We start from the raw sequence: 14,984 nt of genomic DNA, 5'->3' as shown, positions 1-14,984 counted from the left end.
GTACTCTGGGGACACCAAAGGTTTTTTTAAATCTTAAAATTCTTGTGAAATGTCCCCTTTAATATAATTTTTATTAACATTTAACATCCGCCTCACATCATCACACTTTCACCACACCTTTAAATATTTTTATTATCGCTTGAACAACTTTTGACAAGACAAATGCTTGACAAGAACAGTCATGTTATAATTAATCATCACCCAATCTGTATATGAAGAGTTTCGTTGCAAAACGAGATAAATCCATTTTTTAACATTTTTGTCAAAACATGTTTATTATTATGTTATCATTTTGTTTTATGGTGCTACTTAGCTGTATTTTTTAAGTTATGAAGGTTTAAATCAAAACAAACCAACTGCAGTTGAATTGATATAAATTGGAATGCACAACCAAAAAACGCGATTTCTGAACAATTAAAAAAAAGGTGGTTATCTCGTTTTGCAACAAAACTCTTCATATGCAGAAATGTAAAGAAATGTTATTGTCCGAACAGATGAGCTGCGTCTGAAATCGCTAACTTTCATACTATGTAGTAGGCGAAAATCAATATGCGAGCCGAGTAGTATGTTCGAATTCATAGTATTCGAAAAACCGAGTAACCGAAAAGTGCGCAGATAACCTTTTTCGACTGGATTTTTAACAAAAAAGCTTTACAAAACCAGAGTTTTGAGCGATTTAGGTACCATAAAATGTATTTTACAGTTGCAGTTGTTAAACAAAGCATACGTATGGTCGCGGTTGTTGTGATTACATCATAGGTCAAAGGACATACAGGTCACATGACAATGAAAACAGGACGGATACACTATGACTGTTTTAATGATAAACACAGTGCGCGATTTCAAACGCAGCGAAAATGATTTAGCACTTCCTCATTCTCTGGAACATCAGGTGACAGCTTTAAAGCCAAAGCACAACCCCACAAAATCACAAAATCGTTTTTCAGTCAGCTTCCTGGACGCCACCAGGTGATTGGCTGTGAGTGATTGATTGACAGCTAGGGTGACTCCGGTCAGAGCGGGTTCCCACCTGATTGACCTGATTTGTTGGAGTCACCGACACAGTAACAGCGCACTGTGATTGGTTAAGATTGATCACATGGTGCTTGGACCAGTAAGCTGTCGGAAAAGAGCGATTCCTGTTTCTAATGACAGGAGAGAATAAAATGTGAATAAAAAAGAATTCATTTTGATAACAGACAAAAGCGTGATTTTAAATTTATTGAGGTTTTTCACACCTTCACACTTTCAGAGTTCTGGAGGACATTTAATCTATCGGCAGATGTTAAAGGTTTAATGTGAGGTTTTTATTGTAAGTAGCCTACATCCACACTGCTTTTACTCATTAGACAGTTAAACACTATATTGGACTGTGTGTTAGTTGTCTACATCTATACTTGTGTTGCAACTTGCAAGTGTTTTGTATTGGAGAGATTTAGTGAGACTGGAAGGTCTTGGCAAGGTCATCCATCACGCTCATGAACTTCTGATCTTCCTGCTGTGAACTGTGCGTCCAGGCCAAAGGAAGGTGAGCTGACACCATCCGTCGATCTGATGCAGAAAAATCATACGGATACAGTCAGTAGTTGCGTTTCTATTACAATTCAAATTGAGCAAATTGAAACGCAAAGTCCCAAACCCCAACGTCACAGGGGTAAAGGCAAATCCTACAAAAATGTATGAATATGTTCATACAAATTACTATGAATTAGCCACCTCGAAAAATACATACGAATTGCCATAAGATAGCGTTGGAAACACGTAAATTTTGCAAAAACTCCCATATATCGCGAAAAAGTTTTTCAAGCAATTTGAAAAAGGAAAATATCACAAAACTGCAATGGAAACGGAAATGGCCTTTTCACAAATACACATGTTAGTCACATGATCATTCTTTAAATATGGCGCTGTATGTTTGGTTGGAGGACAAGATAGAAAAGGTGTGTTCGACTTCATGGGTCTGACAAGCACATGACATCAAAATACCGCAAAAGCGTTTCGAGAGTCAACTGTTTTCTAGTCGCTCTTGCAGTATTTTGATATCATCTGCATGTCAGTCTTCACGGCATCGTATGAAGTCAAATACACCCATCGCCAGGGTGCAATTTGCTGGGGGATTATCCCCCCTCTGGTCTTTACACCGAAAAACTAACTATTTACTTAAAAAAAATTCTCGTAACAATTTGAATGAACTTTTTCTAAGTAAAATGTACTGCTATTTTAAAGGTGCAGTGTGTAAATTTTAGCGGCATCTAGTGGTGAGGTTGCGAATTGCAGCCAATGGCTCAGTCCACTGCTCACCTCTTGCTTTTGAAACGCATAGAGAAGCTACGGTAGCCAACACAGGACAAACATGTCATCACTGGAGACAATTTAATAAAAAAGTTTGTCCATTATGAGCTTCTGTAGAAACATGGCGGGACAAAATGGTGACTTCCATGTAAGGGTACCCTCGGTGTATGTAGATAAAACGTCTCATTCTAAGGTAATAAACACATAACGGTTCATTATGAAAGGTCTTTATACACCCCTGATAATTTAGTTTTGTATATTATTTTGCATTTCTGTCAAGAGATCCTTCTAAAAATTACACACTGCACCTTTAAAGTACAACTTACCTACTAAAATCAAATAAAATCTACTTAATAATGCATGAAAAACATTTGTTAAATAATTAAGTACATGTCACGTAATTATTTTTATTTTAGAAGATATCTTTTAATTGTTTAGGTAAAGTCTATTACTTTTTGGAATGTTGAAGCATTGTGTCCTAAAAATATTAAATATATCTAACATACTCTTATGGGCGGTTTCCCGGACAGGGATTAGACTAGTCCTAGACTTAAACACTTTTAAGAGCTCTCCAAACTGAAAACAACTTGCACTGACATTTCTTAAAATACATCAGTGCCCTTTGTTTTACCTCAAAATGTACACAAGTAATGTTTTTAGTAAGGCATGTTTGTTTAAACTAGTTATATTTCCTAATTAAACTAAGGCCTAGTCCTGGATTAAGCTAATCCTGGTCCGGGAAACCGCCGCCCCTTAGTGTTATAAATGGCATTATAACACAAAATTCATGACTGACTATACAATAAAATGTTCTGAACAGCGTTCATGTAAGGAAACACTGATTACCTGAATGGTGACTTCACAAAATTATAATTTACAACATAAACAACATCAATAATATAAGAGCTTAAACCTTTATGAAATTTTTTAACAAATATTTAAGTAGTACATTTAAGTTCATTTTACTTGAATGTATTAGTTTAATGGATTTTATACGCTTAAGTTAAATTAACTCCGATTTTTTACTTGAAAGTACAGAGCCCCTTAGGGGACATGGAGCAAAAATTAAATAAAGTTTAGTTTTTGCGTGCGCATGTGAAACTATCGCGTTTAGTTTCGCGGGCGCACGTAAATCTATCACGTGCGCACGTGCAACTTTCGCTTCTGCACATGAAGGTTTCGCGTGCAGCACATGAAAGTTTCATGAAAGTTTCAATTTTTTACACCAATGTCAGTGTGTTAGGGGCTCAGTATCAAGTTTTTGATTAAAATGTACTGAATTATTTTAGGACTATGTGCAGTGACTATAAAACAGGTAAAAAATACAAGAAAATATATAATACGACTTTATTCCCACACAGTTCATTTTGTACATAAATTAATTGTGTATTTATCATCATTTTAGTTCTCAATAAATGTTAATAAACTATGAAGAAATTCTGAGGATTAGTCTAATATATTAAACTACACCAAAAGTTTTTTTTAAGTGTATATCCTTGCCTTTGATAAATAATTTTTTATCCCTGGTGGGGACAAAATGTATTTAATTGTCATCAAACATCCATATAAACAGCCTAAAATAAAGATAATTTAATAGGCAAGTAAAAACACTGTCACGCAATACAGCAAACAACAGTGAAAAAAGAGTAGGCCGCCTATTACAATCAGCGCTACCGCTCCTGTGACAACAAGTGACAGCACGTCTAGGTTATATCCTGATCCTTTATTAATCCATGCCCAAATTTTCCAAATGTCGGCAAGCACGAATAGTCTATTTCAGCGTGAAAACAGCCAAATAATAAATGAAAAGGATTCCAACAGCGACAGACGTTATAACTCATCGCCTTTAGCGTCCTTGTTAGAGTGTCCGACTCTCATGCCGGACCAGCATGGCTTTTAAAAATGTGTAGGCCTATAAAAATGTGTGTCCCTGTTTGGTTTGCAGGGTCAGAGGTTTGTGTCCGGCCGTGTCTGGTACTAAAGCTCCACCCGCTACAGCTGCATTGGAGAACTGCCAACACTTTTTTCCCTTTCTTAATCTCTCTCTTCTCCTTTTATCTTCTTCTGCTCATCTCTCCTCCTCTCAGTGTCTCTCTTTCACTTTCATTGTCATGCTCTCATCTGTCCATTCTTTATTTAATTGCTCTCATTTCCTTCGTCGTCTTCTCTCTTGTTCTGTTCTTCACCCTGCTTTTCTCTCTCCCATGAGCATCTTTCATCGGTTCTTTGTCTCGTGAAAGACTTACTTCCTTCATTTATTTAAAACGCAGATGCGTGATAAAGATGCAGGCTCTGTTTCAAAAGGTAGTGGCAACTTGGGTGTCATTGTATAGTATTTCAGTAACACATTTGTGCTGCCTTTTGACACAAATGTAAGGCAGCATCGAAAAGACAATCTCGAAATGCATATAAATACTTATTTTGTTAAAACATGTTGTTAAAATAGTTCAGTCTAATTTAAGAACAACATGCAAAGGCTTTTTTTGTCCATCACTGCCTAGGTAGGGCGTTTCAAATCACACTTCACACTTGAGGTACCTCACTAGGTTTTGTATTACAGCCATTGTGTGTGTGCTTGTGTGTTTGCTCACCCTGATAAAAACGCCCGCTGGGATTCTTGACAGCAGCTTCGGATACAGCGAGCCACACGACCGTATCGGCCCCTTGCTCTGGTGTCCTCAAACGCTCCTTCATTGAGCTGTGGAAGTCAGGCATTGCGTTTGCAATAGCTACAGGGAGAGATATAACAAGTATACAATATTAATAATCAGGTTTACTGAGCTGTTGTGCTTTGTTGCATACATTTGAGTCTATAAATATTTCTGTAAACTGCTTTGTAAAAATGCACGTTGTGTAAATATAAATTATCAGCTAATGTTCTTGGTCATTCGGCATCTGGCCAAAATGTTCATGTTTGTCAAAGTTTGTTATGCAAAACTGTGTGTGTGTGTGTATTTGTGCATTTGTGTGTGATTACTTGGCGTGTCGACCCAGCCTGGGTGCATCACAGAGAAATGTATGTTGGGATGAGCTTTTGCAAACTGCTCTGTCATCACAATCTGCTGCCTCTGAAAATGTGCAAACACATAACATGCAGAATATGTGATATCACTGAAACTACAAACAGAGACTACAATCACTTAAATAAATACACTTAACTACAAAGACATGTCAGTCTAAAGTTCACTATAGTCTACTACTAAACTAAACTATCTTGCCGAACTCTCATAAAGGCTCATAAATCGTCTCATAAATGATTCATGTTTTATCAGAATCTAATAACGTCAGAAGGTTTGTGTTTAGGGAGAGTTTAGGGATGGGTTATGAAATCATCTCTAAGTATAAAGACGTTATAAAGTCCTTTTTCTAGATTTAAACATATACAGTAGTATTTACACTGTTGTCAAATCCTAAATTGATAAACTGTAGTAAATATAGTATGCTTTAATATTAAATATGGGAAGGTTAAAAAACGCTATAGTACACTGTAAAAAATTATTGCCTTAAAAATTGCCTTTTGTTGAAACTTCGATTTACTTTCTATATACAAGTCATTTAAACTTACTGATATTTATCTTGACTAGGGATGAGTTGTTATAACTACAGATGAGCTGAAAAAAGTCAACTTATTTTTTTAAGTTGTAGCAACTCATCTCTTAGATAAATAATAAGATAAATAATAGTAAGTTAACATGACTTGCAAATCTGAGTTGATTCAACAAAAAAGTAAACCTACTATTTATTTATTTATTAATTTTTTAAAGTTATATTTTTTGGCAATTTTTGGCTTTATTTGACAGTGATTAAGGAGAGGACAGAAAAGTACAGAGAGAGGGGTATGGGATCGGCAAATGACCACGCGCCTTAAAATTAATTTGTTAAGTTAAAGTAACATAAAAAATATATCGTCGCTGTCCTTCTGAAACCTTGTATCTCCATAATTTCATTTTTGGTCATAACTCATTATTATTGGTCACTCTTTATGTTTCTCAGTGGCTTTGCAAATATTAATCAATAAAAAGTATTAAAAAATTTGGACATACAAGCTTTCGGAAGGACAGCGATGATATGTTGATTTGACAAAAATGCTGATTTTTTTACAGTGTATGTTAATATTACTGAATAATATAGTATATTTATAATTACTACACTACAATTTACTGCAGTTTACTATAGTAAAGTATCCACCTTATTTCGAATGCGAAAGTAAGTGATGTGATGTATTTCCTTTTTCTGTGCGAGACTTCAGTTTCAATATCCAGCCGATAGAAAACAGTGTCGTGGGAGCACGCATAAAACATGATTTAAACAGTTATGGTAAATATTTACTACACCTGCCATGTAGAACCTAGTGTGAAGATGAAATTAAGAAGTGGCCTGATACATTATATGAAGATATATTCAATCATTTCGTGTTTGGTGCTCGGAGTTGACGGGTCTTTAATGCGCAACTATAAAAACACATACCAGGATCTGTACAGTGGGAAAGTCAGTCAAGTGTTTGTACCTGAAAAGACCAAGAGTTTGTGTTTGTAACATTGTTCATGCATATGTTTAAAATGTCCCACTGGTGTGTTTTTTTACGGCAATGTTTAATTGACTGTAATAATGTTTGAGTTATTTGACAACTACACACCACAATAAACATTCATTACATTTATTTAGTTACATTTTAGTTTTTTGTTAAATATGCATGTGATATATTTTATTACATGGTGCACTAGAGGGAGACATGATTTAGGAAATTATTTGCTTTTTAATTTAAAACAGCTTTTATTTTACATACTTTATTATACTTTATTATTATTACTTTATTAGCAGTTTATGTTATACTGTATACATAAACATTCTGTACTGTAAACTGTTTTTGTAAAACATTTTTGTAGTAAGATGCACGTCGACATTCAGCTCTTGTGCTTGAATTATGATTAAAACAAATGTTTTGTAGAGATTAACTGTGTTTGTACCAGCTATTTTGGCAACCCCTAACTGCACAAATTTTGCTGGTTGTTCTGGATTTTATAATAAACATTTACTAGCCAGTCAAAACGGCACACCTGTGTCACTTGCAATATGACTACCATTAGCTTTAGTGGCTCACCGGAAGTCTTACACAAAGGAGCTCAAAGATGGCGGCGTACACATTTACGTCAAAAATAAGGTGGATACTTAAATATTTTTTACATGGATATATAGTTCAAAAAGTTTCTCTGTGTGTGCACAAATCTTGACTTTTATAATGTGTTTGTGTATACCTTGTTTTGTGCGTACACCATAGTGCCTTCATATCGCCCCCTTTCAGACTGCAAGTTTCCTGTCCGCAGTTTCTGCACCAACATCCCACCTGATGAGACTGTTATCTGAGAGAGAGAGAGAGAGAGAGAGAGAGAGAGAGAGAGAGAGAGAGAGAGAGAGACAGAGAGATTAAGGTGACCTGTACGATCCCTCTTTCTCGCTCTCTCTGTGTGTCTGTGTGTTTGGTTTACTCACAACTCTGGGGTCAGGACTTTTCTCCAGCAGAGGAACGAGGCTCTTGATGAGGATGTAGACGGCTGTGCAACCGCACACATCAAGCCGATATGACAATGAGGTTTGTGGAGAATACAAAACACGCAGTTAATATAGGACTGTAGATATATTGTAGTATATTGAGCTGTTTGTGTGCGTGTTAACTCACCCAGGGAATTGCTGGCGAAGCTTTTCTCCAATCCTTCACCATTAACTTCCCTCTTGGTCATCATGCAGCCAGCGTTATTGATCTGTCTCATTCAAATCAATGGATTAGATGAGAAACTAACTGACAATCAGTCATTATTCATCAATAATTTAGTTCATCAACACATAATAGATGTAAGCATTTAGGAGAGAGATGTGAGGCGTCACCAGAACATTGAGGGTTTTGTACTTCTTCTTAAAAGACTCGGCAAACTCCCAAACCTTCTTGGTTTCAGACAGATCCAAAATATGCACATAGATTTCCTGAAACAAAGACAAGAGATGCCATAATATACAACCTACAGATGTTTAATTTTTTAAAATCTTAATTGACCTAATATGAAGTTTTTAGATTTCTTAGATTTTTAGGGCCTGAGCGCCATGTAAGTATTATTATTATTTTTTTTTCATTTCTTATCACAAACTGTGGGGAGAAGTCATAACCAAGCATTTCACTTATCTACTTATGGCAAAAAAATTCTCTGGCCAAAAATACGTTTTAAATATATGCTAAATATATTTCTGAAAAAAAAAAAAACTCTGTCCAAAATATGTTTTAAATATATGCTAAATATATTTTTGAAAAAAAAAAACACTCTGCCCAAAATATGTTTTAAATATATGCTAAATATATTTTGGAAAAAAAAAAACTCTGGCCAAAATATGTTTTAAATATATGCTAAATATATTTTTGGAAAAAAAAAACTCTGGCCAAAATATGTTTTAAATATATGCTAAATATATAAAAAAAAACTCTGGCCAAAATATGTTTTAAATATATGCTAAATATATAAAAAAAAAAAAAACTCTGGCCAAAATATGTTTTAAATATATGCTAAATATATTTTTGAAAAAAAAAAAAATTTCTGGCCAAAATATGTTTTAAATATATGCTAAATATATTTTTGAAAAAAAAAAAAAACTCTGGCCAAAATATGTTTTAAATATATGCTAAATATATATATATAAAAAAAAAAACTCTGGCCAAAATATGTTTTAAATATATGCTAAATATATTTAAAAAAAAAAAAACTCTGGCCAAAATATGTTTTAAATATATGCTAAATATGTTTTTGGAAAAAAAAAACCTCTGGCCAAAATATGTTTTAAATATATGCTAAATATGTATAAAAAAACTCTGGCCAAACTATGTTTTAAATATATGCTAAATATATTTTTGAAAAACAAACTCTGCCCAAAATATGTTTTAAATATATGCTAAATATATTTTTGAAAAAAAAAACTCTGCCCAAAATATGTTTTAAATATATGCTAAATATATTTTTGAAAAAAAAACCTCTGGCCAAAATATGTTTTAAATATATGCTAAATATATTTTTGAAAAAAAAAGACTCTGCCCAAAATGTGTTTTAAATATATGCTAAATATATTTTTGAAAAAAAAAAAAAACCTCTGGCCAGAATATGTTTTAAATATATGCTAAATATATTTTTGAATTTGAAAATATCATATATGTTTATATGAAGATTGAAACTTAATATGTTTAAAAATGTATTCAAGGGCAAGCAAATATATTTATAAATTTAAAACCCATATGGCAAGAAATATATTCTTGATCCAAAATATATTTTAAATAAATGCTATACAATCTAATTTATAAAGTATATTTTTTAAAGTTGTAAATATATTTAATTTAAACCAATTTAAACCTGTTTCAAACATGTTTGTAACATAAACATACATTTTTTCTTCCAATGCGACGTGAATAAATTTCCTTGCTTTAAAATATATTTTTAAATTATACAAAAACATTCCATTAAATATTTTGGCATTTCAGCAAATATATTTTGAAAAGAAATATAAAAAAACATATTTTTTGTTGTATGGGTCATGTGTATGGCTGGGTCAAAAAGGGACAAACCCAGCATTTTGGGTTATAACAACCCAGCATATTACAACCCAGTGGGTTGTTTTCATCCCTTTTAAACACTTTTGAAAATAACCCAGCATTTTTTTTTTGAGTGTATGTGACCAATAAAACTTGAAATCTGTGTTTTATACAGAATGATAATAACAACCACGTGAGCCATTTTAATAACTCTACAAAAAATGCTGGGTAATTTTCAACCCAGCTTTGGGTCAAAAAGGGGCGTACTCAGCCACTGGATTCAATTAACCCAGAAAATGGATAAAAACAACCCATCATTTTAGGTTGAAACAACCCAACATAGCTTAAATTATAAGCCACGGGTTGAGTTCATACCTTTTTGACCCAATGTGAGGTTAAAAATAACCCAGCATTCCCTAGAGTGAATGTTTTGTATAATAGTGAACTAATTATTAAATTAAATGTATACCATGTACTGTAATGCATTGTACGTTACAATGAAAACGTCTGCCAAATGCATAAATGTAATGTGCAATAGTTGACCAGTCTTTGGGTTATCATCTCACACTTTTCATTTAACTTCTATCACAACAAAAATGCACACATACTTTATTTCCAGAATCTTTGACGATCTCAGCTCGAGCTTCTTCTGCCTTGTCTTTATTTCTACAGACCATGTGGACGGTACCACCTTGAAATAAAGAGTGTCAACTGGTTACATTTATTCATGTATGTACACTAAATGGCCAAAAGTATGCATATAATGTGCTTGATACACAATTAGCCCTTCCTTTAGTGCTACAACGGTGTCTGCTTATCTAGGAAAGGAACGTTTTTCATTAGATGTTGTAGTAGGGATTTGCTCCCAATGAGACACAAAAGCATCAGTGAAGTTGGACACTAATGTCGGGCACAATTGATGTTCCCAGAGCTGTAGCTGGTTGCAATTAAGTAAAGAAGGATGCTTAAAGAGAAAAGGTCTGCCTTAATCTTCTATCTGTCTGGAGAGATCCTTGATATTATACAACTTGGCCATGTAATGTGTTCACCACCTGGTTATTTTCTATCATCTACTAAACCCTGTGGGGAAAGTTCAACATGCTAGCAGCTGTTGTCATCACACACACGCACCTTTCTTCGCGATGGCCATGGCAGTCGCTTTACCGATGCCGCTGTTTGCTCCAGTGATCATGAAGGATCGGCCAGCCATCGAGGTCTCCAGGTCTTTCTCCACAAAGTTTTTAGACGCCGACACGAATCCCCCCCTGGAACGCAGAGGTTTCATTAATTTTGATACGTGACAGGGTTTCGCAATTATCTGTGGCAGCTTTGAACCCGGTGACATCTATTTAGATCTCAAACACACTGCCCCATTACTTCAACTCACTAATTAGCTCACATACTGGCATGCATTCATCTAAAACTTTTTAATATCACGCTCGGTCAAGGTGGAAAATCAAAATCATAGTTTTAACACGAAATTACAGCCAAAGTGCCTTAAAGCAGTGAGTTAAAGCAGCAGGGAACAAAATTATAAATGCAAATGGAGAAGAAACTTTCAAATGGAGAAAATGTTTCCTGTATCTTTTATTGATGAAATCAAAAGCTGTGCATGCAGTTAAATGCATCTGTCTATGAAAGCCAAAATAGGTGTTGACATTAACATGCATCATTTAGAAATCAAAATTGTCCCATTCGACTTAATAATTTGTACCTCGTGCTTGGTCTATGCAGTTGAATATTTTGTTATTTTTGGGTAATTTGGTTATATACTGCATGTCCAGTATAAATTACAGTATCTGAGTCCTGAAGTAAAACCAGTTAAGAATCACTGTCCTAAAGTATGGCCTTGCGTCATTGCTTAGCTAATGAGTGCGAGCCATCAGTGGGCCCTCTGAGACCGGCGCTCCTGGTATCAGCGGCCCTTGTGCTATTTACCCGAACTCAAAGACTGGCATTGTCCGCGTGTGCCAGGCCAGTAGCCACCGGGGCGGAGAGATGATGAGGCACAAAGAGGTGCTGGGGGCAACAAGCTTTTCTCGGTAAATGCAAGCACTGTTACGGGTGATGTGTGAGCTATTATGGAGCACGAGGGCGTAAACCAGGGTGACATTGAATTGAAGGAAAAACAAGAAAAGGTGGCGGCAAGACAATGCAAAAACAACTATTTGAGTGGTCTCTTTGACTAAAACATTTATAATCATTTTAATGAAACTTGGTATTTTTATGCCGAAGCAAATGTGCTGAAAACAAACAGTAGCCATATGTGTTCACTTAGTAAATTTAACTAAATAAAATGAGTAAAATAAATAAAAAAATATTGTTTTTTAACCAAATTTAAGTAAAAATAACACAAAAAGGTAACTGTGGGTTCACACCAGCCGCGCTTGAGGCATCAAATTCGTGTGTACCGCGTCTAGTTTGCTGCTTGAACATTTTGAGTTTACTCGCTTTATTCGCGCGTGAAATTCTAGTCATGGAGACATTCACGCGGAAATTCGCGTCATGGGAGAGGCTTCTGCGACTCCGCTCGCTTCCTGTATAATCGCGTCACTACTAGAGCAAGCTTCTGATTGGTTAATGCGGCATGTTTTTCCGCATTAACCAATCAAAAGCAAAACCAAAGGTCAAATTTTTAACTTGCGTGTTTCCCGCGGCAACGCTCAATTCGCACTATTCGCACAAACTAGACGCGCAAATAAGGCAAAATCACATCCACCGCGCCGCGTTAAATGCCTCATTCGTGCTGCGAGACCTTCAGACGCGCATCAACGCGTCTTCACATTGACTTAACATTGAAATCACTCACACTTGACGCCTCTACCTTGGCTGGTGTGAACGCAGCATTAGTAATTCTAAATGAACACATAATTAAGTAAATTCAACTAAATTTTATCATGCAAAATCTGTAGGAAGGAAATTAACTTAATAATTTTGTGTTAAAACTAATTTAATTATTTTTGTAAATATAACTAACTAGGCAGTGGACTTGTATACTGTTCAAAATAATACGCTGGATTTACTTAAAAATATAGTGCATCATTTTTGGACCCCTTTTTTAGTAAATTTCACATGGAATTTTAAGCAAGTGCTTAAAAAAGGCAAATTTTTAGCTTAAATTGCTTAAAATTCCATGTAAAATTTACTTTAAAAAGTGGATGCAAAAATTATGCACTATGTTTTTTTTTGGTAAATCCAGCGTATTTTTTCAATGTTGTCACAAGCTCTCAGACGTGTTGCATATGAGCAAACGTTATCATGAAAAGTAAAGTTTACTTTTTACCCAAAAGTTTTAACCATATGATATCTCAGATGTTAATATTTGGTGGTTTAAATGCCCTTGCAAAGTATCTATTAAATATTTTAAAGCATTTTTATGATCTTCCATACTGTAAATGCAAATTTCAGAAATGTCACATCTATAATCCTCTTTCTTTCTTCAAAAACGTAAATAAAATAAATATGAAATGTTCTTTGAAGAGTTGTCCCTTCTTCATTCATTGGGTAGATTTGTGTGATTTTAATTCACAGAATTTCTACAAAGTATTTTGTCTTTCAATAACTTTTTTGTCATGTCCATAGCGCATGCATATTTCCCTATGGAAACACTATATTGGTAATAAATGCTTTCTCTGAGAAATTATATTACAAGTTTGGAAATGTCACATCCATAACGCTTGAATTGGCCACATAAATAACACATTCGGTGTTTTTGGAGTACATGCTGTCTAAATGAGCTAATGAATTTATTTTCATACATTAACAGTCCATCCCTACATCATGTACTTTAATACAACATTTAGAAGATCTTTAAAGCTAAAACATACATGATGAACATCCAAACATTTTAATAAATTACAACTAATCATTTATTCTATTCTATTCACAATATATAACATTCTATTCTATTACATCACAATATATTACATTCTATTCTATTACATCACATTCTATTAAATTATATTATAGTAAGTGCACTTTAAAATGCAGCATGAAGTTTGAACAACTCAGTTTTGCAAGCCAATTCAACCTAATGTTTTCAATTTTGACATGTGATAAGTTGACATAACTAAGAAAAATAAGTTTAAATTGTTTAACTTAATTTGGTAATTTAAAGTAACATAAAAATATATGTTGACAAAATGCTGCAACAGGTCAAGATAGTCTTTTCTATTACAGTAGATTGCAGTTGGTAAAATTTTGAAATGGAAACTTTCACTGTATTTGACTTTTTTAACAATCCCATAAAAAGTGTACATTAACTAACTTATGTTTAGCATTAGTATTTGCTAATAATGTGCAGTTTTATTCTGAAGTATTAAGATATTTTCAGAGCAAATCTCTTACTTGGTGAATTCGGTGAGTCCTTTGAGAAACCATGCTGAGTTCCGGTACAGAGACATCATAACACCCCGAACAGACGCTCAGGTCACCCGCTGAGCTCGTGGATGCTCGCCGGTGCTTTTAACCATCACTGGGGTCACATGAGTGCCACACGCCACTCAATGAGGGGTGACACACACAGTGCCATCTACAGGTGATAAGAGAAATAACACACATGTTGTGTCCATGTGAAGAATAGTTTTTATTTTCACATTGTGTTTGATATATGACAATATCTCTGAGATCTTTATAAATAAAGCTATTTTAACCCTTTATCACTATTTTGTAAAAATATGACATAATTTCCTAAAATGTCACGGCACGGTCCAACAGGTGGGCGGGGCTAAGGTGTTAGATGCAAACCTGAAATAATCTTGACAAACTATATATTGTTGGAAAGCTGTAAAAATGTAGTTTTTATATTTCAAGGCCATTTGAGAATTGAAATTGTATAGTGACTAGGGATATATATCAATGAATCGCGATTAATCTATAGCAGAATAAAAGTTTTTGTTTACATCATATATGTGTGTAAACTGTGTATAATAATGATGTATATATAAATATACACACATGCATGTATAATTTAAAGAAATATATTTATATATTAAGTATTTATATTTATATATAATATAAATTATACATAAATTATACATAAATGTATATAAACATTTCTTAAATATATACATGCATGTGTGTGCATTTATCTATACAAAGTTATTATACACAGTTTACACACATATAT

General features: G+C 34.1%; 1 protein-coding gene across 1 annotated transcript; it reads right to left on the bottom strand.

The window, feature by feature from the left end:
• Window positions 1-114: 114 nt before the first annotated feature.
• dhrs12la (dehydrogenase/reductase 12-like a) lies at window positions 115-14,355 on the bottom strand. Its single transcript, XM_055197463.2, has 10 exons — window positions 14,204-14,355; window positions 10,988-11,121; window positions 10,465-10,547; window positions 8,176-8,271; window positions 7,970-8,051; window positions 7,783-7,844; window positions 7,548-7,652; window positions 5,270-5,360; window positions 4,884-5,021; window positions 115-1,551 (listed from the first exon to the last, which is right to left on the bottom strand). Exons 1-10 carry the CDS (start codon window positions 14,260-14,262, stop codon window positions 1,436-1,438), a joined length of 966 nt encoding a protein of 321 aa, XP_055053438.1. The 5' UTR covers window positions 14,263-14,355; the 3' UTR covers window positions 115-1,435.
• Window positions 14,356-14,984: the final 629 nt, after the last annotated feature.

Source organism: Misgurnus anguillicaudatus, chromosome 24 (assembly GCF_027580225.2).
Source record: "Misgurnus anguillicaudatus chromosome 24, ASM2758022v2, whole genome shotgun sequence".
Classification (NCBI taxonomy): Eukaryota; Metazoa; Chordata; class Actinopteri; order Cypriniformes; family Cobitidae; genus Misgurnus; species Misgurnus anguillicaudatus.
The sequence above is the reverse complement of the archived record's forward strand: the minus strand, read 5'-3'. Positions and strand labels throughout refer to the sequence as shown.

Excerpts from the sequence above, each read along its gene's own strand:
- dhrs12la (XM_055197463.2), bottom strand. The coding sequence starts at position 14,262 with ATGATGTCTCTGTACCGGAACTCAGCATGGTTTCTCAAAGGACTCACC. Across the intron at positions 10,548-10,987 it reads CATGGCCATCGCGAAGAAAG|GTGGTACCGTCCACATGGTC; the intron begins GTGCGTGTGTGT and ends CTTTATTTCAAG. Across the intron at positions 5,361-7,547 it reads TGGTGTACGCACAAAACAAG|AGGCAGCAGATTGTGATGAC; the intron begins GTATACACAAAC and ends GCACATTTTCAG.